The sequence below is a fragment of the Anopheles moucheti genome, chromosome 2 (assembly GCF_943734755.1).
Source record: "Anopheles moucheti chromosome 2, idAnoMoucSN_F20_07, whole genome shotgun sequence".
NCBI lineage: Eukaryota > Metazoa > Arthropoda > Insecta > Diptera > Culicidae > Anopheles > Anopheles moucheti.
In genome coordinates this window covers 43,649,947-43,677,247 of record NC_069140.1, presented here as the reverse complement: position 1 = coordinate 43,677,247, position 27,301 = coordinate 43,649,947, and the positions used below count along the sequence as shown (strand labels likewise).

Genomic DNA, 27,301 nt, shown 5'->3' with positions numbered 1-27,301 from the left:
TTTCAATCAAGCGTTTTTTTTAAGTTGACTTGCACTGGGAAGTACAATTTTTATTGACACACAAAGTGCACAAACACGAAAGACGCTATAAAACACATATAAACATAACAATTGGTACAATTGGTTGCTTAAGAAACTAATCATGATCAGCTTGGATAGATTAACGTACACACTCTGCCCGTTTTGTGATGCTTAAAAGTTTCATACCGGTGGTAACGAATGTTTCAAAGATAGCAAAAACAATGATGATCGACTTGTATCGACCGGTCAGGAATGTTACAAGCCTCTACTCGTTTACCAGATTTAGAGTTCAAAAAGACGCTCCCCTCTACAAATGGACCGGCCTCACTGGAGAGCTGAATTCTGGAACTCTTGCACGCTGGGTGCGTTCGTTGGTACGGGACACGCCCTGGGCCCAGTGGTGTAATGTATCCGAAGCACCAAGCCAATTCGTCTTCCGGAAGGACAAATTCTTGCTGCTTCGTACTAACGTGTGCCCGTACCGATCAGGAACATAAAGACACACTGTACGATGCGCTTGGTCCCGGGGCCAAGGTGTACAGTGTGTCCTTCATACCGAACGCTTCACTATCTTAGCAGATTCGTTACAATCGGTGGGAACAATGGAAAACCGTTTGTTGATAACTTTAAAAGAGTTTTAACTAAGCAAACAATTCGAACGACAGTTAACACGCGTGTGTAACGACAGTTAACAAACGTAAAGGCTAAGACACAGATCACCAAACGGGACACGATAACATGAAATAACAAATTAAAAAATAACTAACTGCCGATGGTGTGTGCGAGTGGCATACTTAAATAGCAAAGCTTTAACCCTAAGGAACGCTACACAGGTAGCAGAGCAAAAAAGATAGTAAAGATGGAAGCAGCTTGATCAATAGTATCTCCACTGTTCGTCGGTAGTTAGCTGTGTGGCTATTTCGTTACCCAGCACACCCAGCATTAGCTGCCGACCGAGCTTGTTCCACAGAACGTGTGGCATTATGCTACCGGATACCTTCCGCGGGCCGGGCTGATAGCACTCGAATCGTACGGTTCCGTTCGCGTGCACAAAGTTCTTCCACAGGTCGATAGTACGCGGACAAGTACGGCAGATGTACTCGTTCAGCTTAAGCAATCGATCGGCCATCGGTGTGCGACCACCTGAGTTAGCAATCGGTGCAAGTGTTGTCATGATCGGTTCTACGTTACGCTCGCGGAACCGTGCCACTAACTGATCAAAATCGTGTATTAGATCGATCATTTCACGTCCATGCAGCAGATCGACGGTACCGACATTAACTAGCACGTGGTCCGCGATGAACGGTGCGACCTCTACACGTGTGGCAGCCTCCGAGAGCGTTAGTCCTGAGATGCAGAGTCCGCTCATATCGATGATGTGACCTTTTCAAGAGTAAAAAAAGCACAGAGATAAATACATATAGCAAAGAATTTTCCTGTATGGACACGACGCTTGCGGCTACGTACCTCGATCAAATGAAAATCCAAGTTCCCATTTAGCTATGGCTAGAAAAAAGTCGTCTCCCACTAGCTGATGACGGTGGTACGATGGTCCGTACATTGACTGTAATGTAGAACAGAACAAATCAATATTAAACCACGTCCAGAATAGATCACATCCTCAGAAAAGAAGAAACTCACATAATCCAGCTCATCTGATCTGGATTGTCTCCAGCCTGTTGTACCGTTACGATCCGAAGTCCTTCGCTGGTACGGATTGTGCCGTACCATGCGGGGTGGCCGCTTGGAACGATAAGATCGAGCAGGCTGTGTGCTTGCCCGCATCTGCATAGTTTCGTTATACACGAATCCATTGAATACGTTCGACGCCTCGGTGGAAGCAACCATTTCCGTACCACCGGTAGGTCTGGTAGTTTGATGATCCTGATTATTCTGCGCAATAGCACGTGGCATGTACTGCCGGTAGCTACCTCCTTTAGCACGAGGTGATCGCTGCTGCTGTATCATATGGACCACGTGCTTTGTCCTTGGTGTGCTGCAGAACCACAGCAACAAACCGCACGAAGAATCCGTCGTGCACCAAACGTTATCTAGCATGGACAGGTACTTGGTCAGCACGGTACGGTTGAAAAAGATGCTCAGCAAATGTGTCCCCGTCAGCTCCTTGTAGTCGTCTGCGTACATGGCAGTGAAATAGAAGACCAACCAAACACACATTAGTATCCTATCGGTGGCCACAAGTGTGTGGAGCGTGGTACGGCGATCGACGTTCCCGGTACCTATTATTTCATCGATCGTTGCACCCTCCTTGGAATGGGTGATGATAACGCTGCGCAGCTGAGCCTTAAGGTCCTCCTCCGCGTCATAAAAGGTGTTTGGTGCGAATAGAACCATTTTGTAGAATTATTGTGTTACTTTTTTATCAAACAGCCCACTCATATGCACTTTTCACCGGTAGTTTATCACACCGAGTATTTTTCTTCCCCGAACCAGATCGATCACGTGGTACAATCCGGTGAATGGGTTCTCGCACCGATACTGTTCACCCAAAATGTGTGGGGAAATGGAACCAGATCCGATACGTGGAGATCAATTTATAGATTCTTAGATTGATAGATCGGTCTGTGAAACGGAAACGATACTCGCACCATAGAGTGCCTCGTGCTAAGTATCTGACAAGTTGTCCGCTGCAAAAAGGCTTTTAACCAAGGTTGATTGGAGTTGTAAAATTAATAATATTATTTTTTTTTATTAACTTGCTTATATTGCATTGTGAAGATTATTAATTATGATTTAGATTATTTAATATTAATTGTATTTTTTTACAACGTTTTCTTTCATTTTTTGTCCAGTGACTTAGCTAAATTGTTTATTTATTTACAAATGATTAGCTATGCAAAATTAATTGCACTCCGGGAACCGGTCTTGCCTCTCTTTTCAACCTATGGCGGCATGCGAATGTATCGTACAAGAAAGACAATTAAGGTGGTGTGCGTAGAGTTTGGGCTAGGCTTTACAATTTACACACACCTTTGCATCAAACAAATATACCTTCCTAGAGTACTCAAGCGCTAGTTTGAATGAATTTACATAAGATCATTTACATTTACAGGGGGTTTATACCCCCTTTAAAAGGGGTTATACTCACAAAAGCTCACGAAACAAATCGTAAACATTTTGAGAAAATGACATACATAACTTTAAGAAGCTGGAAAACCAGATTTAACTAAAAATTTGTCACTATGTTGCTGATAAAACAATGCTTATTCATTTTAAATAACCAACACCTATGACTTGAACATGAATATCTGGATAAAAAGGTCAAGTCAATCGGTTCACAAGCACTCCTAAGGATACTAATTCCAATACTTTTCCCAACGTGCGAACACAAACGAACGATTCCGTCCAGCCAGCACGCAAGATGCATCCTCTCCACGGACCGTTTGATCGGCGTTCGCTCTCAGAGTAATTTTTCCTGCGTGCGCTAGCGGTAGTGTTTGAAAGCGTGTCTCCGGTTTGTTGTGGCGTGTGTTTCGCTGTTTCGTGCATTTGTCGCACACCTGGTGGGTGTGCGAATGATCTTTTTTGCTGTTGTAAAACCAGCAAATATAACAAAAAATAATACAAAAGTGAAATGTAGTTACCAAAACGGCAAAGTTTGCATGTATTTTGCTGCAGTTAATAGAAGCCTCTGCTAAAAGATGGCCGACGAAACGGGTGAAGTGCGGTCGCTGCTAATGCGTCACCGGTTGTCGATTGTGCGTGATTTGATTGGTACGAGTTTGGTTCAGGTGTTGCTAAAGGCCGGCGTCGTGACGGCCGCCCAGGAGGAACAGCTGACCGGTGAAGCCAGTCTCGATGCGCGTTGCGATCAACTGATCGAGCTGATTGCCCGCGATGGGTTTGAAAAGTTCAAACAATTCTGCTACGCCATCGAGTCGGAGTGTAGCCAGCTGATTTCCGACCTGATCAACGACAAACTGTCCCAGGCGGACGATGACGACCTGGGTGATAGTGTGGAATATGAGGGAGTGAATAAAACTAGCAACGTTTCGTCAACCGCTCCAGCTATGATACAGCCTCCGGTCGAAGCCTCTTTTGCCGTGACGGACGGTAAGTTTTTTTTTATTATTTTTGCGTGAAAGTAAGAAGAAAGCGTGCCTGCTTTGATAGGTTGTGTGGCGGGGTCAGTTCGTTGGATGCTGTGCTCTTTTTTCCCTTCCATCCGCTATCGAAAGTGTGCCAATTTTTCAATGTGTAAACACGGTATCAAACAGTGTCATTAGTGAAATTTGCGGCGTGCAATCCAAAACGGGAGATGAAAATAAGTACGGCGAGTGCAAGTAAAAAATGCTTTTTTCCGGTGGCGGTAGAAAAAAACGCATCAAAGGCAGCTATAACTCTTTGCTCATCAAACCATCACAATAATGAAGATCTTTCTCGTTGCCATGGAAATGCGGAGTGTTGTAGTCGCGGGCAACGATGGCAGGAAATTCGGATGAATTGAAACGATCCCACAGCAGAATGTAATTCATTTCCGACGGTCGGAACTGTACTGTTGTAGTCTGTGGTTGCTTCTACTCATATTATTATTTTTTATTCCACGTTTTATTATTTTTCCTTTCAATTTGTCCAAACTCGCCCTGCCGTCGCATTTCCCTTTCTACGGCACGCCGTATGTTGCTGCTGCTGCTGGGTGGTATCGGCGGGTGTTGGGAGAAAAAAAAAGGTCTGTCGGCGTCTGTCTTATGTCGCTTCGTAGTCCATGGCCCGTACCACCAAGCCAATCCGTCTTCGCCTAGGGGTGTGTGCCTGTTGGTTTCTATGCCTTCCGTGCCCTGCTCACAGACACATGCACGCACGTCCGAAAGGTACGTGTGTTTGTAACGAGCCTCGAACACTCTATTGCGTGAGATGTCGATCGCTCCCTTTACAACAAAACTTCTAGCCCCAGCATAGCAGCAACCGTGGCAGCCGCATTCGTAGCCTTCTTGAATTTGGAAGTGTTTCAACGCCATTCGGTGAATATAAATAAACAATTCAGCCCAGAGAAGCTACTTGGATTGGAGTGTAATAACACATCAGCGCTCCAGCCGGGTCGGGTTATGATTGCGATTGGAAAACAATTAACAAACCATGCACCATGTAAAGATTGCGATGAAATTATTCCCACCGTGGCTGGCAAACGATGGGTGTTTGCGCTTACCATATTGGAAGGTGAAACATAGTCAAGAACACACTCGGTACGATAGGTGCACGTGAGAGCATAACCGCGGGGCAATAGCAGTGATCATGCTCAAGTTGTCCGAAAACTCTACACCCGGCTAGAAGTGTGATTTGAATGCAAAGAGTGAAGAAATATGCTTATCATCCTGTCAATAGATCGAATTGTTTGATCGATAACGTTTTACTGATAACAGTGCCCGGAATAGGTAACTTGTGGGAATTTTGGATTCATAACCCTTGTATTAGGGTATAAGGTACAATAATTTAATGCTAAGTTTACAAACTCTTTTGGAATGTCTTGATTTTAGATTTTCAAAATCGTACGAAGGATGTTTTTCCATGTTTTAAACTGTGTAACATACGTTTATTACAACGGAAACACGGATTCCTATTGACACCAGCGAACATTCAGGTTCTACTTCCTGTTGATGCCGTTCTGTCGGTCATACATCGCATACCTTCTGATGCGCCCATCATCCACGACCCGAACCGGAAATACCAACCGGGACCGGCAGCGATGGCCACGAAGGTGACTAATTAGTCCACTTGTTGTATCCGATGAAAACGCCGCAAAGCATCCGACGATGGGCGAAGAACCTTCAGCCAGCAAGTGGAGGTACCGAATTGAATGAAACGATCTCGCAACGAAAAGGGGTACGTCTGTATAGCCTGAGAAAATTCAAGAAATAATACCATCTTGATTCTTTCGGTCGAACCAGATGAAGAAGAAAAGAAAAGCTGGACCTAAAAGTCCATCTCGAATGGAAAACTATCAAGTAACAATCAAGAATGGAGAGAACACGGGAGGAAGCAAGGGATACACTGTTGACGATCTTAATGATCATCGAAGATCGGAATGGTTCGGGACAGGCACAGGAAATGGACGAGTTGGGCCACAGCAAGCGTACTTACGAAGGAAAAGACACGGCATTGTGGAAGATGTTTCCAACTTTCACACTACATCAATAAGAGTAATTTACAAAAGAAACCCCAGGGAGGACGTCAAGAATAACCAACAGGAAAATGATGTAACAGATACATTAACGTACAAACGTATCCACAAAACCACAAGCCATAGAGAGTTCGTCTCGGCAAAGCCTTTCGCGGAGGTCATGATCGTCGGCGACACTTGTGTGTTAACATCGAGCCTGTCCGATCTGAGAATGGTCAATGTGGAAGCCACAAATTGGAGGCAGACCTTTTAGACGAGAAATCAAAAAAAGACTGATGACGGAGGCAAAATTAACAAAAATATTCCCCTTGATGGTGTTTGTACTATCGCGCTGGGGAGATCAATTAATTTCGGACTATTTTGACTGTTCAAAACTCAATTACCGCTCCACTCGACTGTGACTTCTTTGGCAATTTTCTGTTCTGTGGCCCCGTGTGGTTTGGATGTGTTTCGGGATTCGCTCAGTATAGGTGTGCAATCGTGTAGCCGGTACAGTGCGTGAAGTCACTTAAAATTGTGGTCAACTCGACTACGAGCAATTTGTTCTGCTTTCTGGCCATGGAACGGCATTTCAACTCAAAAAGCACTAAGCTGTGTGTGTGAGTGACTATTCGTTCATGTTTATACGACCGGGTGAGTTTTTCTAGAGGGACTCCACCCTCATTTCGTATGCAAACAACGATATCCATGAGACCGCGTCTACCCGCGGACGATTGGCAAACTCCGTTCAAGCGTTACAGACGAAGTGCACCAGGGCAGAATTGTCTGCCGGGCAGGTTTGGAACTCAAAACGTGCCTGCTTGCTTAGGGTAGAGTCGGGAACACTGATGCGATCAGTTTTATTGAAGTTTTTTTAAACTAACAAACAATCCCACAAACCAAAGGGTTGCCAGTAGGATAGAGTGCCGCATAGATAATTGATGAAAATATGTAGCGTAAGACCGGGAATCGGACACACCTTCAGTTTTCGATGGCCATCAATCGATAATGAAGTGCATTGTTGTGTGTGGTAAAACGCAACACGCGTCCTCCCCGTCCGTTGACAGGCCCACGATCGATACGGGGAAACAACATATTGGCCCGATTTGTCCACAAAGTAGAAGAATAAGGTAATAAATTCACATGCTCGCGGTGGTGCTGCTGGTAATCGACGGTTCGATTGGAATTTTGATTGCCAGCATCAAAATCGTCATGCGTACCGCTAATCGATTGTGTGTGTGTGTGTGTGTGTGGAAGAACATACACGCGTACCAGACACACATTGTACGTCAATGTTTGACGTTCGCAAACCGGCAAACGAATTACTTCTGGTGTTTGGTAAGCCAACACAAAACACATTTACAAAAATATTGTTTGGATTGTACAAAAAAGCGCATAAATGAGCAATGGTCGAATGTTTACTTCTTTATTATTATATGCACGGGTTTTTGGAAGAGTTTGTCTTTCCGGTGTTGGGTATAAACATCCAACACCTAATTTCAGTATTTTTGTTAAAGTACTGTAAACAAATTTGTAAGTACAGCGGTAACTATATTGTTTGCGCTGTAAGTGCTCGTGCATAAAAATGTGTAATAATTTACATGAAAAAAAATGGACAAAGCCATGCGATCTTTACTATGCTTGATGTAGATCCCTTTTTTTGTTATTTTTAAAAAGTAAGAAATATGTTTATTTTCTAAACTCGACCGATATAAATTTAAAACTTTAGTTTCGTAGCATATGAAGCTGCTTTCATGGTATTTAAAAGAGGTTAAACTCATTACTTATGAATTAATTTGTTTCGAATTGGAGAATCTAGTTTACAAGTAAGATTCCAAAGCTTTTTCTTGTCCCAAAACTTTAGATTTGAATTTGAAGAATTTTACGTAGGTACGGATTATCCAGCAGTGACTATTAGTTCAGAACCCGGGCAAATAGTTTTTTGAGGCCTTGAACAAATCTGTGAAGTTGTTGGTAAAAAAGCTGAAATTTAGGGGAATATTATTTCTAAAGGTCTTTCAAGATGGGCAACAGTAGTAAAACATACAGTAGCTTGAAGTTGCCATTAGACGGCCGTTCCTTTGGAGCTCTTTGGGAAAAATATCAGATAGTTTGCCTAACCCCAGTTTTATTGGTTATGGGTTAGTTAAAGTTTGGTCTTTCTAGCAGGGATTTGATTAAAAGCCCAAGTGAGTTTGAAATTCCAAGATATTCAAAAGGGTCCTTCTTGCACGTAATGTACCGGTGGTAACATCTTTTGTACAACACTGGAAACTCACTAAAAAACCTAATAAATTACAATCTTCCATGTGTAAAGGGGATCGTTAACAGAGCGTCGCCTAATTGTAAAAGGGCAAATTATGGGAGTAATTACACAGTTGAAGAATACGTTACTACACCCAACTATCATCCTTCCGTTCTACCCATTCGTGGTTCAAATTATGTTCCTACACTATGCGCACTTCTACTACCGTTGGGTCCCAGTATATCTTTTTTGTGTTGTTTTAGAGATACATTGTTTGCCATTGTCGCTGTCTCGAATAAACGAACCAAACGGATGTCTGGGTGCACGGGTGATTTGAAATTTTCACCGCAAAACCATTTCAAATTGTAGCAAACACGAGCAAGAAGGTGTTTCATTTTTAATTAAGAAACCTGCTCTCATTAAAGCGGGAACCGCGAAAGGCCATAACAGAACGGCCATTGTACGGCATTGCTATTCAAACACACCCGTGCCGAGAGTTTCCCGGCGGCCAAAGCCAAAGAACGATGGATCGCTAGAGCAAAAACGCAGGATGCGGTTGTTGATGCGGATCTTGCCAGTTTTCCCAAAGCGCTAGCCATTATTTTCCGCTTATCGAGCAAGCACAATTGGAAATTTATTATTCGGTTCTGTACCTCTGTCCGTTCGGCCGTTTTGCCCCAACCCCATCGCTCCAATTGCTGGGCGCTGGAGTTTAGAATGACATGGCTTAAGTTGAGCTAAGTTGAGGTAGAAATTTATGCCAGGTTCTTCCGTTTCGTTTTGTTTCAACGTGAGAAGCTACCCAGCCCAGCCCAGCTAACCGGCCGTGTTATTAGTGCCTGGTTACCATTCGAGCCATCGGTTAAGCAAGACTCCGACATCGCCAAGGCCAGCATACTCGCTAGAAGCTGGCATAAAAGCAAAAAAACCCTCACACACTAGCAGTCGGCCGCTTCTTACCTTTCACTTCGTTGTTGTTTTTTGTATTCACACTACATTGCACTCACGTTGCAAGTGCAACTCACACCAAATTCGCAGCTGTTTTGTGGTCATATTTCCTTCCGATTTCATCTCGCAAACTCGAGCAAATGCGGCTCTCAAGGTTCCACGGCAATCGAACCGTGTCGATCTTCGATGTCAAATGTTAGGTCCATTTCACAATTCGGCCAAGAACCTTTCCGATCGTATATCATTAATGATCTCTTTTTCTCTCTTTACTCGCAGGGATGGATGTTGGTATGGTTGGAGTCACGCACGATGATTCGTCACTCAAGAATGGCAGGTAAGAGCCGTGGGCAAAGGGCTTCTTTTCAGCGATATATTTCCTGTGAGTAGGAAAGCAAAAATATGGGTTCTCTTATCTTCCCTCATTCTACCCAAAAAGGAAGCAAAAAAAAACGTTCGAAATATTTGACCCACAGGGAGGTCGCCACCTGTTGATGTTGAACGCGCAGAGCGTTGGGCGAAGGACGATCGTGTTTCGAACCGGAACAAACGTTACCATAATTTCGGAATAACACGTTGGGGATGGAAATTTTCGACAAAACAGGGACAAGCGTATTATGGTATGAACCGATCAATTCATGCACACGTCATATATTACCGGCAACGCGTGTGCGTACAGTATCGGACAAAACAACTGCAACTGATGCAATAGCATAAAAGGACTATTTTGCTGTTCCTTCATTAACAACGACCTATGCAGTCAATTTGTAACTGCCGGTTGTGTATCATAGTTGGGTAAACCGTTCCGTGCTTGTAGGAATATTGAATTGTAGACTTTTCTTTATAATATTAACTTTAAAAATGAGCTGATGTTACGGAAAGCTGGAAGTTGGAAAGCTACATTTATTAAACTAAAGTGGCTGGCATGTGTTAACTGGTATAAGATCATAATTTAACAGTGCCTCAGTACCAGGAACACTACGTAAGTCAACTTGGGTCAATATTATATTGTGTTTTGTAGTGTCCAAATTTTGGACAAAATGGAGTCATAAAAGTGAGTATCCTAAATTGCAAAAAAAAAGCAATATTGATTAAATTTGTGATAAAATGATGAAAAACAACCTTTACAATATATTTTACCATAAGAATATATAATAACGCAAAAGCAAAAGCAAAAGAGCTCTGTCTTCGAGGTCATCCATTTAATTTCAGCTGATTGATTTATATTCAACTAACTTCAATTATTGACCATCGTTAGAGAGGATCATATTGATACACCTCGTCACTACTTCGCCGTACCAGGATTGGGTAATTTACGCGCCTGGTTGCTACCTTGGATGTGGTTGCCATTTCGCATTCTTCCACTGCAGAATTGGATCTTGATTTCGCAGAGATTCATCGTTTTTTTTTGTCTTTTTAGCCCAAACAAGTTTCGACAATCTTACCTGTTTTTTATAAGCCGGGGTAGTGGTTAAGCAATTGCATTCGAGGTTGTTTTTTTCTAGAGCTAGACTCCAGATAGTGTGAGATCATAGTCTCGAATAGTAGTATTATCCTGGTACTAGTATCAAGAGCAAAATTAACCCTTCGTTCCTCTCTTGGAGGTTGAAGCAATCGATCAAACATCGTAGTAGTAGCGGCACAAGACGGACAATAGTTATGGTGAAAGTACTTAGTTGCCTCACAGAGCATCTATCAGAAAGAATGAAAGAAAGCTTCGGTGAATTCTTGTCATAAATCATTTTCGTTTTTTGGCAGTTGCGATTGTTTCGTCCGACACTGTACGGTGTGCCTTCAAGGTTAAACCATCTGGTGCATGTGAAACTGACGAGGTTAGTTAAAACGACAAGGTGTGCAGTGTTACATTTCCCTTTCCTTCCCATTGCATAAATGCCGAGCTCGACGGTTTTCTTCCGTTGCAGCAGGTTGTTTTGAATCAAATTGTAATTTGCTTCACAGCGTGCTCCATTGCAGCAACTGTCACTGCAACTTGATATTAAAAAATAGAGGGAGCACATCATCAATTGGGCCCCATGGACACTCCCGAGTTCGCCTAAAACCAGATGCCCGCAAAAGGTCATTTAACCCGAGCACACTTCTTGTGGACTGGACGTTGAAAAGTGATCCTTTAAAAAGGTAAAAATTGCCGCACACACACGCGCCTCAGTTTTTTTCCCGCCAGCGGTTGTGCCAATAGGTTTGGTGGATGAGTCTTCTGTGTTTCACTTGTGTTGCTGGTTAATGTAGGTTAATGAAGCACGAGTAAACATCGAGTGTGTTACGATGAGAACCGGTGTCCACGAGGAGCTGGTGTAGAGTTCTGTTATGCATTTGATCATACATGTGGAGCAGTTAGGGCAGGGTCTCTGGTGTGTCGGGGAAGGCTCTTTAAAGGGACAAAACACACACGCGCTTAGCGTTTTGATACGACTCGCAGTACATTAAATATTTAAACCCACCCGTCAAGCGATACCTTTGAGTACAGTCGCATGTCTAGAATAGGACACTATCGTGGCAGTGAGACTATAGTCACTGACATCACATGCAGAAGCTTTTAGAAACGCTACCCAGACGGAAGAACGCAGCAGGTTTCCCACGGTGAAACCACCAAAGCATCACCATGGGTCAACTTTTGATGCAAGTTGGTGGTGCATCGAAACACACGAACATGAACATGAGGTTAAAACGATCCTATTTGGCCTTTGGTGGTTAACCACTCGACCCCACGGGGAAGGTACGGAACGGCGAGTGACGGGCGCCGGGGAGTTAACTCGTTCACACCACCGTAAATAAACTTTAATCGGTTGCAGTTTAATGACTTTTTTCCGTGTTCCGGTCGGGTGGCCGGAAGCGAACGGGATCTTTATTTTCTGTGTTTGCTTTTGTCCACCATGGATGTGGGATTCAGTTTTTTTCCCCCCATTTGTCGCTACACTTCACATCTCGTTCTAGATGGTTAGGCGATCATTTGCTCTGTTCGTTGACTTTTCAAGCGCCGGTGAGATGTCGGCACATTTGATGCCTCAAAGTGGGACACTGCACTGTTTCCAGTCTGAAATGTGTAACATTCAATCATGGCTGGGGAACTTTGTGCAGAGGGAATCTTGATGGCCTATTTGCCTAACAGATCATTCAGCATAAACAAACTACGGGTGGATTGTTTGTATTTACGCTGGAAATTGCGTTTGATTTATAATCTTTTACGATAGCAAATTTTGCAAAACCTTCAGAATATTCTTGCTAGTGTTCTGGTTTAGTTCTCGTTGACGAACAAAGCGAGTTTTTTATACATTGTTTTTATGCAGAATTAAAAATCTATAATAAAGATAAATAATATTTGATATTTTTTAAATAATTCTACAAAACTTGATAACTTTACAGCATTTGATTAAATCTGTTAAGATTCACTGATTCTTAGAATCAATTCGTGTATAATTGATTTTCTCGATTCGTTTTCTCCTTTTTTCTCGTTTTTTTTATATTAACATTACTCCCAGAAAAAAAGGAATCATTTTCATCATTATTGTCATCCTCGTCTTCTGCTCCTAAGAGACGAAACCACTAAGGCTCAAAGTCTTTTAAAACTGTTAACAACACCATCTTCTCTTTCTTATTCTTCGTCCTTTTTTTGATAAGATTATTTTCCGTATAAACCCACAAACTGATAGATAAATCGACGAACAACATCTGTTTCGAAATGCGGCCGAGTGCTTCCTCGAATTTCTTAATGATTTCGATTCGGTTTACCCAGTATTTTCCACAGGAAAACGGAACTTTTTTCAAAATTTTCCGTAATTCATTTGGGGTGTTGTTCATTCAGGATGATTATTGGAATTTTCCAATAGTTTTCGGTTCGTTTTTCAATTCTTTTTTCAATTAGTTTTTTTTTCAGATTTTTCATCACTTTTAGTATAAGTTTTCCGCAACTGCCATTTGGGTTACCGGTAATGAGCTAAACCGAATATCTAAACTAAGCATACGGCTAGGAACTACAAAAGGAAGCATAAAACAATACTAAATTATTGTTGATTTGATCATGAGCCATTTTTTTTTTCAATTGAGATCAAAGATCAAACTAAATGTAAGGGTTTAATTTATTAATTATCTCCCATCATCGTTACCGTTCCCGTACCCGAAACAGGCCGTCTACTGTCCGCCGCTTGCGCATTGATCAACGGAAACTATGTTCGCAAATTGTCCACTGTTCACGTATCCCACGGATCGGCACGATCCTGCCTAGTCATCGGACACGCCGTTCGGTGGTGGTTTCAGCGGCGATTCACCCAAGCCCCAAAATGTGACGTTTGCCGCGATCAAACCGATTATCGTGTTCCGCTCCCGGTCGTGACAGTTTGCCGACAGCCGAATGTTTTAAATTAGAACACATGGTTTTGAGACTTCCTCTTTTTTTGTTGTTGATTTTTCAATCACCAATTTACGAAAGAGACCCCACCATCCGGGAGGGGAATTTTATTTCGTCGGGAGATATCACTGCTTCGATGCTTCTCTCGCAGGCGGACAGTTTTGCGTGCGGAGATCTTCACGAGATCGAACCTGCCTTCCTTTGGCAGTAGCCTCTCACGCACGCACGCGGTCGGTTTGCCGGTCAGTCGTGTTTGGGACTGTCGAGAACGATCCCGGTCGCTTTGGTTGCAGTTTTCAAACGTTCCACTAGAACCAATTTCTACTGTAAATAAAAGTATGAATGAAAGTGAAAGTAGTACGCGTGTGGTGTACTGAAGGAATATTACTAGCGTGATCGTGTGAAGCGTTGTTTATATTGTGACCCAACTTATTCTATAATTTAGTGTTGGTTTTTGCTAAATATGCCTTCGCTGTACGCGCCGCACAACGATGTTTAATCTGTAGCGGTTGTGGTTTGTGTGTCTAGTGTATTTTTTTGTATGAAAATATCGAGCAAAAAGTGAAATTATAAGAGAGCCAAAAAAAATGGTTGCCGTCAGACGGAAAAGTATATTTTTGTCACCAGACAGAGAAAAACGCATGAAAAACTCACCGGTGACTGGTTGACTGTGGTGATCGTATCGTGCCAGTGCAATGCACCGTGAATAATCCGTGGTTGACGGGTTTTCCGTGATGTTAATTCTAGCGTTCCGTTGTTGCCTGACTCGTTGATCGAATCGCGGTTGATTATATTGTGCAGTGAAATGTGCCGTCTTTGTTTGACTTCGAAAGAGTATAGCAATAATATATAGTTTTTTCCCAACAAAGCGCAGCGAATTCGACCTTTATGAGTAAATTGTGTAAAATTTGGTTAAAACATGATAACCTTTTCATTGTTTACCGTTTACGGATAGTGGAAATATTTTATTCGGGATGATGCGCGATAGCATAAATCATCCATTCGCCACTCGAAATGATTTATCCGACTAAATGATTGCACATGACGGTGGCCAGACTGTAGCGATGATATGGCAGAGGTTTTCAACCCTTGGCACACACGATCGAATGCGTGTTTCATTCGCGTTCGAGGCTGGCGCTTAAGTGTCGCCTATCCAGAACGAACGCACCACACATATTTATATTTAGACGAACTCATCAGAAGGACGCTTCGTTGCAGTTGCAGTTGCCGTGGCCACCGGGCCCGTGTTTGAAGTGTAACAAGTGCTCCCAGGTTCCAAGTGAATTGCGCAATGCGGATGATGCACACTCTAGCCGAAAGATAGCAATAATAAATCATTACGAAAGGGGTTTAAAATGGAACAAATAGGATGAACTGTAGTTTATCTTTCGGGAGGAAATTTTTAAATTGGCTCAACTACAAAGACGGTGCATTAAAAGGGTTCCAAAAGGACCTTTACCAGTGAACGGTCTCATTACAAGTCACGTACTTGTTGTAAAAAAAAACACAATTGTTTTGTTTTATTTTCTTTCGATAGCGGACATTCTATCCATGTGCGGTTTGTTGTTGCTCTTCACAACGCAATGTGAAAAAGTAACGATAGACAATTACTGAAAGTTAAAAATAACAAGCAAAATTGAATAAAAAAATCTTTATTTACCACTTTGCTTTGGAAGCAATCGGAACAGAACACGAAACCTACGGAAGTACGCGGTGAGGATCGATCCCGATCGGTTCGTTCGCGTGCTACCGTTAACGGGATAGTACACTCGGGCAACCTAAAAAAAAGTTTCTTTTTGGGAAATATTTTAATTATAATTTAAAATATGTAAAAAACATGAAATATGCATTGTATGTGTTATGATGACTAAACCAATAATTTTAGTCACAAAATGGAGCAAATCTTTTTGCCACTACGCACGTTACAGCGTGACACCACTGACTTTACTAACTATACTTTTACAACTTGCAATACAACTTTTTTAAAGTTTAATAATAACGATTACAGAAAATAAGCATTGAAGAATTCAAATTCGAGTTATGAGTGTTATGATGTTCACCAACGTTGAAAAGATATTGGATGATAGATCCTTAGGAGTCCTTTCGCACAAATTCGATGTTCCCTCCGAATCATTCGAACGACATGTCTCATGAACTTCGGATAAAGTTCATTAACTCGCTAGAACATTGTAGTTACTTTTTTAAATTGCGGAGTGTGCAACCCCCTTAAGAAACAAAAAAGAAACTTCATTTCTCAATGCGTCGTTACGGGTGTTGTTTCAACGTGCTCTTCCACGAAAGAATCGTTCCTGTTGATCATTCCCCAAACGAGCGCGAAGCGTACTACGATTGACTTCGTTAGCATATGATGGTCTTAAATTTCGCAGCAAAAACCGTCCGTAAGCGCACACCACATTCGTCTCAGCGCCAGTGTCTGTGTTATGTTTTGCCATATGTGGCCAACATCAACAGCATCGACGGTTTGACAGCAGCAGCTTTAAGCGGGTCGATGGGTTTTACAAGTGTGGTCGCTAAAATGTGGTATTATTTTTAGGCAACTGTGTGATATTTTTATTCGCCCGTTTTTGGAGTGCAAACCGATCATACGGCCGCCTCGCGTTGGTTCGATAGCGAAAGGCGAAAAAAAAAGGAAGTGTGAAGAGGATTTATGGGGTTTGTGTTATGCTTGCTCGTTTGGTGTTTCTTTCGCTCGCTCTCGACCTGAACGATTTTCCCCAGCTACTTCCGATGGTTTCCATGGTGGGGAAGACGATAACAGCACCTCTGCAAGGACGGAATAATTCACCAGCGATCGAAACTGTGCCGATTGATGGAGGAGTAGGAGTAGCGCCTGGATGGTATGATGTGGTGTATAATGTTGCTAATGCTTTTCTTCACTTGGCTACGGCACACCCATCATCAACGGCATCGTGATCATGATCATCAGCGTGATCGATGAAATATCGATCGTTCGTTGTTTTTTTTTCTTTTCGCCGGTGGCTCACGAATGCTATTAATTTTCATTTCAATTGTGCATCGTGACCTCCTACGGCGTGCGGGATGACGAGGAACAGGGATGAAAGTGGCGGTGAGTAAAAACAAAACCAATTTCCGTGAAAACTGGAGCAGCGTTAAGGAAGACATTTCGTGAAAATTCAAAGTGAAAGTTTCCTTAGGGGGAACCATCATATTGTCAGCATGTTCGATGAAATTATTTCTATTACATTTTCCTCGAAGTTTCAAGAACGTCTGATCAAAAAATCGAATCAATACGAATGTGCAAAGATTTTGCACGTTAGTATCCTTAATTTCTTAGGAAACTTGTGTCCCAAATTACTTAAACTTCCGCTGAAAATAGCTCGTGGTTTCATTTATTTTTATTGTTTTCTTTTTGAATGTTAAAAATAAAATAAAGCATATTAAAAAAAAATGCTAGGAAATGCAGAAAGCTATTCTTCTTTTTCTTATTTCTCTCAATTGAGAAATTGGTTCCACTGCTTGTTCTGCAGACGATGGGTTGGTGTGGAGGACAGACAGAAAAGAAATGAAACTATTTCAAGAATGCGACAAATGCACCAACAGCCATAACTAAAACCCAAAACGCAATGAATCGTGTTGGTACGAATGAGCGACGAAAGTGTATGAATGGGACAGTGGTGAAGAGGACACATAGAATAGACCTCCGGTGCTTGACAAGATGTTTCGGTTGCGGTTGCTGCAGCTGATGCTAGAGGGGTTACCTTCATACTGCGTCCCATTTGCTAACCGGCACATTCCCTAAATATTTGGACGAATGAAATGTGGTTGATTGTTGCTGTGGTGCTGGTGATTGGCTTGGTTTCGGGCTATGGATGAACCCTGTCGTTATTTTTGTGTGTTCGTGGGTATTGCTTCACGAAATAATGTTATGAACTGATCAAGAATTACATTTAACATAATTTTCAATAGCAATCATTACAAACAAAAACGATAAGTGTCAAGTAAGCTTTACTTGATGAGCAAAAAGTAAAATTCCACACCTTGACGCGCACGCACACAAAATGGACTATCAGCAAATGCAAATGTATAGGGGCTATGGTGGTGCCCAGTGCGATTATCCCGGCTGTCGACGTCCGGTTTCCAATCTTTCGTGTTACACGGTACCGGAAAACTCCGTACCGTACGGTGATGATTCCGATGAACATTTCGCTAACAGTGCAACAACGACAACGAGCAATGCAACAACAACGGATGAAGATTGTACGGACGATTGTACGCCTGTGCCGACACCAACGGCGATCGGTGCGTACCATCCACCTGATGGAGGTCCTCCTCAGTTGGGTTACTTTGTTCCAATCAGTCCGGTGTTTTTCCGTAGCCCTCAGTTTCGGAAAAGGTAGGCTTGGTGTAGCTGGTGATCATGTACAATTGATCGACAAGACACAATTTGTGCTTTATTCTCTATTTTGGCATAAGCATCAAATCGCTTTAAGATATCGAATAAACAATTTGCTTATATTTTTTCTGTTTTGTTTTCTCTCCGTTTCCGGTACGTGTGATAATACAATCAAAAGGGACACAATTGATTCGAATCGTTCGCGAAGAAGCACCAGCTACTGCGGTACATCAACGCCGACACCCACGACCGTCCCGATCGGTAATGCCATTTCCTCGCGACGTTCCTCCCTTATTTCGGCCACTGCATCAGCGGCCAGCAGTCAGCAGCAGCAGCAACAGCAACCTCCACCAATACCTCAGCTACCATCGAAAGCGGCAGTCGCAACAGCAACCCATATCGATCTGGCCGGATGTGGTGAGAGCAAGTTTGCCGTTTCGAACAACAATTTTAACAACTCGTCCGTAAGCAATGGCAGCAGCAGCAGCAGCAACAACAACCAAAGCAACAACCATCAGACATCGAACGGTGGCAGTTCTGCCGCTAGTACGGCGACCGCCAACGGTGTACCCGATGCCAGTGTGCTTCGCAGCATCCGGCAGGCGTTGGGTCAAGGCCACTTACCGCCATCAAACAAGCGGCTGCAAAAGTCGGAATCGGCCGCCTACTCCTACTTTAATCCGAAGCGGTTTAGCTCACCGCCGTTCGGTGAAATTACCGGCGGTACCACTGATCGGCGACTGAACTTGAAGAACAAAACGGCAAGCCTGTTTCGGAGCAAGTCGAAAAAGGAACAGCGTACGTACCGGTCGGTGAATGAAACGATCGAGGTACTGGCGGATCAGGTGGTCGAGGATGAGAAGGTGGTAAGTAAAGCATATTTTTATACGATTCTTTTTTATTTTTATTTATTTCTCTTCTATTGCGTACGATGGTGCGCAAATCAAATTTTTGATAAAATGAATCAACCTAGATCCGTGAACGGATGCATCACATTGCATATCTTTAGGCGTATAGTTAAGTAATCATTTAACTCTCATGCTGCATTATCTTTTGCAATGAGAAACAAATGAAACTTCGGCCTACAGTCTGCATAACATGATGAAATTATATCTAAAATGAAGTCCTTGTTTGTTTGTTCAGTACAATTTCAAAATGTACAAACTGCAAGTTTGAAACGAGCTGTATTATGAACATCAGGTAAAGTTTACTATAAAGTGGATAAAGTGTATTGATTTGTATTGATTTTTTGAAAATTATTACACTTTTTGTTTCGCAAAAGTACAACCAAAACAATCTGCTCTTCCTCTTAATAAAGCATAATTCAGCTTGTAATACACATTTCGACAAATAAACACTCGTTCCAAATATCGATTCTTGCATGGGGCACACACGCATCATTCGCGCATTTCTCACCTCCTTTTAAAACTCCTCCTTGCAATATGTTTGTTTATTATTCAAAAAGTCATACCGTCTGGTCTGGTTCTTAATTGTATTACCTCCGGCCGTATAAATATGCTAATTTTGTATGCACCAGGCACGTCGGTTGTAGGAGACCGAGTTGCTCCGCACTACGCCGACGAATGAATTCGCCAAGTAAACAGCGCGAAAGAAGGAAAGAGAAAGAGCGAAGAACAAGCGACTACGCACCCAGTTTTAGTGGGAGCTTCGGAAGGGATTGCCGGTATGCTAAAGTGCTGCAAATAAAACAATAACAAACCCACATAGCTACATACCCTTGCGCTGGTGAAGAATGGTATGGGAATAAAGTAGTGCGCTGGCGTATAACGCATTTCCACATCGGTCCAGGACACGTTGTTTGGCGCCTGGATTGCAGGAAGGATATCGTTAGTTTTACCTTTTTGATAGCCGATGCGAGGGTGTGCTTTTTACATGCAACAAGGGTTTTTTACAAGCACAACCCCCACCATATGAGGAGAGTGTGAAGTGAGATGAATTGGCGATTGGCAATGGCGAAGGATATGGGTGTAAATTAACCGACAAAAATCCATTCAATCGAAACCGGCAAGAACGCTTCAGGGTTGTTCGAATCCGTGCGGAAAGAAGAGAGGGTCATTGATCGTAGGACGATAACCTGTGATGGTGCGGTGCATGGTGCTGATTGGGGTGGGCTGTGCTGTCCTTCCGTAGCCGATAGACGTATCCTTCCATTTGAATTCGGCCCTTCTGTCTGTGTGCCGGGCAGTGCGTATGCGTTTGATCTTGTTTTGTGCTTGCACGTCCGGAGCAATATGGTCGGTTGAATGTCTGGCCACGCAATGGTCGTCGCCGATGCCACGACCGGGTAAGCGGAAGTGCTGAATATCGAAATCGGAAGTCGGAACACCGGGAGGAAGGGACCGTTACAACTAGATTCCAACCCGGTTGGGAAAGCAAAACATAGACAGTGCGCATGGTCACGTTTTGTATTGGATTGGCCGTACGTTTCGTCAGCCCGTTGACCGGCTTCACCTCACACTGTTCAAGGGCCGTTCGATCCCTTGCCCATGCAAACGTAGCTCACAGTTTACAGTTCACACCGTTCGGTTTAGTGTACTTCACACCGTAGGGAGTCGCCGCGGTATCAGTAGGGAATTGTAAGCACGCGTGCAGCAGCAGGCAGTGCGGCTAGAAGGTGGGTTAGCTCGGTCGTTAGACCGAGCTTCGTCCTTTAATCCTTGGGCCAAAAAGGTAGTCAATGGGGGATGTAGTGGCGAATGCAATTGATGGAAGCAAAAAAAAAACACTCGCATTGCACGATGGGGTGCGCGCTGGTGGCACAAACTGTCCCTAAAGTCGATACTTTGTTTGCATCGTAGGTTGATACAATAGTTGAATGCAATTTAGGAGAAAAATTGAATATTGTATTGATACGCACTCGTAAAGCCGATTATTTATGACAACATATTGAAGAAGCTGTTAAACTACTGCAAAGTTACCCTCTTACAAAAGTAGTATAATAAATTACTACTCAAATATTTTTACACCAGTTCTAGAGTGATAGAAGAATAGTCGTTCAATTATTGGTTAAAATACGTAAAAATGAACGCTATTTCTCAGACTTGATATTAATAATCCCACCAGGATACTACGCAACTAAGAACATATAAGTATTGGACCTAGGAGGTTACCTTATCACGCAGTTTGATTTGTCCCATATCTGCTTTTACTATTGACATATTCAAAAACAACTTTCTATCTACTTACACCTGTCTTTACGTCAATTTTTGAGAGTGTTTCATTTAATAAATGTACTAAAGAGTAAATAGATATTATTTATTTGGGGAGTCGAACCAGAATGGTCAATCAGAAGGGGTTTTTTTTATTCGTTAGAACGGCCTGGCCGTATCGACTTATTTTACCACGTAGCAGGATAGTCAGTCCTTGCTACGGGGGATTGGTCCGGATGGGATTTTTGTCCGGTCCGTTCGTGTGAAGACCGGCTCCGCTACCATCATGCCACCGGGCCGCCCCGTCAATCAGAAGGGTTAGTAGAGCAACAATTAGTTAATGTCAATCTTATAGCGATGTTGAACATAACAAAATGTTCGTCCTGCGAATAAATTTTACTAAACACAGGGCTAAACTTCATACTATGCTACTATGCTAACAGCCCACAACAGTCCCAGGCAACAGACACAAACGTCTTAAAAAATAAATCTCATATTCCGGTCTTTCTGATGTACGAATCCCCGGCATCAGTAAATCTCAATTTGAGCCTAGCATGACTGCTCCGTCCATGTAAAGGACCTAAAAGGACTTTACGCACTGAGTCGTCTGGTGTTAATCTAATGACATGACCAACCCACCGGATCCGATTCGCTGTACGGTAGTGAGTCCATCGTGCACCAGTTCGTCAATGTATCGGCCCCTTCACTGTCCTTAGATAGATAGTTTGAGCTTTTCTCAACACACACTACAATGGTATGTTACTTTTCGAACAACCTCATCGTACAGTGTGGCGATGGTACAAAAACACTCGCGAGGTTATACGATCCGATTGCCGGGCGTATGATTGCCCATCGTAAAAGGGAAGCAGCGAAGGTGGTTTTCCCGAGCGATAGTAGTGGAAACGATTTTCCATTTCCATGGACAGCGAACGTTACGACGAACGATATCGGGCCCACGACACATTCAGCAACGATGTTGGAACGAACTCGTGCGATATCGCGTGCGGTTTGTAACACTTCGTTTTCTAGCCCGCCAGTCGATTCTAACACGTCGTGCGTAAACGTTCTAGTCCTTCCAGTAGGCTAGTGTTGTCGTTCCGCTAGTAGTTGTAGTTGTGAGTGAGATGTTTAACAGTGTTATCCTTGCGTGCCCAGCCAATGCACTGTTTTTTTTAGCGAAATCATTAATATGCGTTTCAAATCGCACTTTCTCCTGTGTGATTGATATTTGTTAGTGAAAGTGTATCTGTTTGCATGGCGACAGTTTCATGTGTTAATCCATAATTTATCTAAATCTAATGATATTTTAAAACAAGATTTTAAGTTGCAAATAGGTTGGATTTCCTTTGATTTCTTCAACAAAAGCACATCAGCACTTGAACACACTTAAAAAATCATCATCCCCTTCAAAGTGTCGCAGTGTGTTAACAAAAAGGGGGCGGTTTTTAGTAGTGCGATTAGGGCTTACGCTGTGGTCACTTTCAGTGGAAAAAAGAAAATCGAAACAGCTTGCCGACAGAGGCTAGCCTCGGTGTGGCCTTCAAAAACTCCAACCCGAATAGAATCGCTCGAAATCATCGTTACCGTTCTTGCCGGCGCTTTTGGTTGGACCTCCGGAATTAGTGGCGCATATCTGTTTTTTTCTTGTATCCTACATTCGGCTTGTATTAATGTCTATATGGCGCTATGTGGTGTTGGTCAAGCGGACCGTACGATGTGTGCTTCGTGCGTGAAATTATGATGAAATCGCAAATCGTGGCCACTGACCATCATCATCTCCAAAGCGGGTTTGGTTCGAGACGAGTACCGACCGAGGTTGAAAGGTCAGCCTCCCATTCATAAGCCACTGGCCCCGTGCACACGTGCAACAGAGGTGCGCGTTGTTGTGCTGTTCGTACGCGTTGGACGTAAGCCTTTGGAGGGCATACCATATTGCGAAGAAAATGCGAAAGAAAATCAATTTTCTTGTGGCTTCATGCGTTACGGTTTCACCCCCCGCGTCGGTTCGATCGGTGGCGGTTTCGTGTATTTTGTTTGGATCACCGTTAAAAGTGTGCCGCTGTTTTGTTTCCTCAGAGTGTCGTGAGCGTTCCTTCCCGGCAAGAGGTGGAAATGAGATTGTTCTAATTTAATTAGCCCAAGTGGAACGCGCGCGCAAAGACGGTGGGCCACACCAAAAAGGGATTGGCCCTCGAAGTGTGTGTGTGTTTATGTAGAAAGTGTTTTTTTTTCTTCAAGAATTCCGTCCCCCTACACATAACGGATACATAAGAATGAAGTGATTTTTGCCAAAGCAAAGCTTGGTTTTCTGGTGCCTTCAGTTTAACCAAACAACGAAAAACACACCATAGAAATGAAACTGCCAAAGTGGATAAGGCGTACGCCGAAATCAAATGTGGGCGTCAAGAGCATCGTGAAGTCATCCGGTCACAGTTCGGACGGTGGTGGTGGTGGTAGTCAACGGCATCGTCGAAAATCTTGCTCGGCTGCACTGAAAGGGAAACGCAAACGAAACTCGTACGTTTCGTCTGCAATTACGACGAAAAACTTTTATCCGGCGGAACATTTCTTCAAGACGGCTCCCTCGCCGGCACATTTTGACGCGCGAGTGGAGGATGTAGATAAAATGACACGTTACCGTACGCTTCCTGCTTCCTTCGGTAGGGTAGTCTATCAGGCAGGCGTACATCCAGCCGGGCTACCTGGCTACTATGGACAGCAACGTCAGCCACATCCGCTCGGCTTGCCAAACTGCAACGGTGGCTTTCGAAACCGTCCACCGGTGCCGAACGCTGTCCAATGGCAACATCAGCATCCGCCTAACGGTATGCAATACACGCAACATCAGTATCAGCCCAATGGTATGCAATTAGTACAACACCATCAGCTTCAGAAACGCTTGCAGGTAGGCATATCCGTTTTTTTTCTTGCCGATTTTGATAAAGAAAACTATTTTGCAGAACGAAAAATATAATTTTATTCAAAGTTGTGAAGACATTATGTTCTTGGTTGGATCGAATATACGGTTATTTGCAAAAATCTGTTTTATACTTTTCGTGCGTTTGGATCATATAATGATCGTCTAGCTTTATAGATCGACCAAATTAAACCAAACGTGATTCTAGTGTATTGTTAACTTAAAAACAAATTTAATGATAATTTTTTCCAAAAGAACAGCTCGCTTTTAAACGACAATTCCTATTTAGAAAGCGTCACCCAAAATCTAAAGGGGGTCTTTTTAAATTTGTAATCTCATAAAATCCCACCAAACGACAGGCCAATTCTATTGGTTTAACAATTCAACGTTTGTACGAATGTGTTTAAAAATACTCATTCGCTCTCCCGCAACCCGAAGAAGGTGGGGGTTTCTTGTCTGTCTCCACCGTTTGCGTTGGTAACGGGCGTTAAAGTCTTTCGTTCGCTTGTCGTAGTGACTCTCGCACTGCTTGCCCAATATGCAAAACGAGTAACGAGGGGGGACAGCGCCAAGAACAAACTCGGTACGAAGCGAAGCGATGCCTTCTTTTATGTAAATTCAATACGAACCGGTCAAAAATCCTCCGTCACGTCAAGGATTTATGGTTGACGGAGCAAAAGTTTTTAAAACACACGAATTGTCGTACGAGGTTTTTGCGGGGGGTGCAGGGTGTTTTTTTGTTTTCGCTCGTTTCACAGTCTGTAAATATTGACTTTTATTTTTAAGCGAATTTCGTACGGGTGTGTCGTCCCCCAGGTATGTCTCGATAGACGAGATAATATTTGCCGAGAAAGGTTAATGTTACTTGTATAGAGGAGTGAACAGAAAAATTAAACAAAAGTGTCTTGAGTGTTTTTTTTTAATGGCAAATAGTTCAAAAAAAATATTTTTTTGCAACTACTTCAAAAGTAGTTATTTGAAAAAACAAACTCTTCTTTCTACACATCTTTGTAAGTTTGACGTATGATAAGCGCGAACAGTAGCAACGATCGAGTGAGATAGGGGTTAAGTTAAGCGGTTGTGGATCAGACGAAAATCATACCGAACACATATACACAAACAATCCTCTAAATCGCACTCTGCAGCGCTGCTGCCAATACCCTAATGCGGGATTTTCTTTCGGGTTTCTTGCCTGTGAACGAGGGAAAGGGCGCGTATTTGTTCGAATACAGTGCTTTTCATTGGTTGCAACACATCGTTTATTTTTGATCTAATAATAAAGCAGAACAAATGCTGACTTTAGAAGAACACACAAAGCTTACAGCCATCACAACCACAGTACAGTTTAGATTAATGTAATGTTATGGAACATCTTATGGTGTAAGTATGCGCGTGTAACGCACTGTATTGGAAGATTAACAAAGAACCGAACGAAGAATGCTGCCCGTGAAATTCATCGACAAACGTCATCGTCGAAGAATTTGGCATGCGCAGGAAAAGAGGAGAATGCCTTAGACCCGTTGTTAATCATGCATAAGCTGGAACAGTGTGGGAAATAGTATTCATTGCATTTGAAATGATACGCCGCGTTGTTTGGAATCATTTTCTTGACTGAAATTGTCTACTTTCTCCATTGATTATTGATAAAGAATGCTCACCATTATGTTTCTAGGTTGGAGAAGGTGCCAAGAATAGGTTTGGGACGTAAATAATCTGAATTTGTTGCTTAAGTGCTTAAGGTCCTAAGGATCGCAGCTATTCCTTTATTTTTTTTTTAATTTCCACGAAACTATCTGGAAATACTGAAAAGCTACTTCAGCATGAAAATTAAATAGTCCTGGATAATATTTTATGGTTTTCGGCATCTTCCTCAACATCCAGATTGTAGAATCCTACCATTGGCGATATTTACAATTCCAAGATCATACGAGCGCACCAACAATTGCGACGATGACTTTTCGCTTCCCGTCCGAAGCCCTCGAAACAAAACCACTCCTTGAAGCGCTCATTCTGCAAGTGTGTTACCAATGCGCGTGACTCACACGATAAGCGCGCGCCGCCTTTCGGTTCAACACGCAGCAACGGGCCCTGTCGCGAATTCATAATCTTGCCCGCTTCCAGCGTCCTTTCGCTGTTCCTGCGCCTTCCATGTGCTGCCGCATGGTCCACCCCATCCTCCCTGACTTCGTAATCCAGCGTAGCGAGCGTTGGGGGGAACGGGTTGCCAAAGTTGTACCAAAGCTCCACCAGTTGCAGTTTGCAACGCAGCCGCACAAGATTAACGCGGAAAGCTTTGCCTGTGCACGCGGGACATAAATATCGCATTCCTATGTTGGCTCGATATCGCTATCCCTTTTCGGTGATCACACATCTTTTTCTAATGCAAATACCGCGGCCGAAGCGAAGGGCTGTGTAGCTGTGTTCGTGTGACTCCCGAGCGCCTGTTGCGTCTCATGCTTTTAAATGGCTTTGGCTCTCCCTTTCTCTCTTTGTCTCTCTTTCGCCCAGCACGGGTTTCAGCCAGGGCTTATCTCCTGTCGCTTTCAGAAAATCAACCGTGCCTGCGACTTCATGACGCTGACGACGGTCAATGATGGTTGATGATTGTGAGCGAGCGAGAGAGCAAATATCGCACACCGGTGCACACTAAAAAGAGAAAGCGAAACGGCACCGTGTGTCTACTCGACACGGGGTCCAAATCAAATCGCTGGCGTCGTCCATTTTATTTCGTGTCTCCGAGCAGTCGACAGGGTCTGGCGCGCGTGATCCTGCGCGACCCGTGCAACGTTTGCCAGTGGGCTTTTTGTTTCAGGGAGGACTCACAGAGGCTTCCCTGTGCTTGTGAAGATAGTTTGTGAAACAATAGGACGCGTTTTGCAGTGTTAACACTGACAACCGGAAAGGTGATTCATTTCGACAAGGATCTTCTTGTTGGATGCTGTGCGAGGCTGTGGTTTTTCCTTCTATTACGCTGCGTGTGTGTATGGGTGTGGGTGAATGAGCATTTAAAAATTCGAAATCAAAGAATGCATTGACGCAAGGAAGCATCTACATCTTCGTCTGCAGTATCGAGAGTGGTTCGTCGACTTATCTAAAGAAAGTTTGCTGTGAATATTGCTAAAACACGTTTGCTGTGTGTGTCCTTTG

The 27,301-nt window shown here is 43.2% G+C and overlaps 2 protein-coding genes across 2 annotated transcripts in view; one reads left to right on the top strand and one right to left on the bottom strand.

The window, feature by feature from the left end:
* Nucleotides 1-29: 29 nt before the first annotated feature.
* On the bottom strand, nucleotides 30-2,586 carry LOC128297424 (maternal effect protein oskar). Its single transcript, XM_053033057.1, has 4 exons — nucleotides 2,262-2,586; nucleotides 1,663-2,156; nucleotides 1,489-1,585; nucleotides 30-1,404 (listed from the first exon to the last, which is right to left on the bottom strand). The coding sequence occupies exons 1-4, from the start codon at nucleotides 2,374-2,376 to the stop codon at nucleotides 896-898; spliced, it is 1,215 nt and encodes a 404-aa protein (XP_052889017.1). The 5' UTR covers nucleotides 2,377-2,586; the 3' UTR covers nucleotides 30-895.
* A 1,097-nt stretch (nucleotides 2,587-3,683) lies between these two features.
* The window catches only part of LOC128305127 (uncharacterized), a 49,336-nt gene continuing 25,718 nt past the window's right edge, over nucleotides 3,684-27,301 (top strand). Inside the window, exons 1-3 of the mRNA XM_053042437.1 lie at nucleotides 3,684-4,095; nucleotides 9,609-9,666; nucleotides 18,246-18,933. Of these exons, the coding sequence (XP_052898397.1) occupies nucleotides 3,684-4,095; nucleotides 9,609-9,666; nucleotides 18,246-18,933 (1,158 nt within the window). The remainder of the gene's footprint in view (nucleotides 4,096-9,608; nucleotides 9,667-18,245; nucleotides 18,934-27,301) is intronic.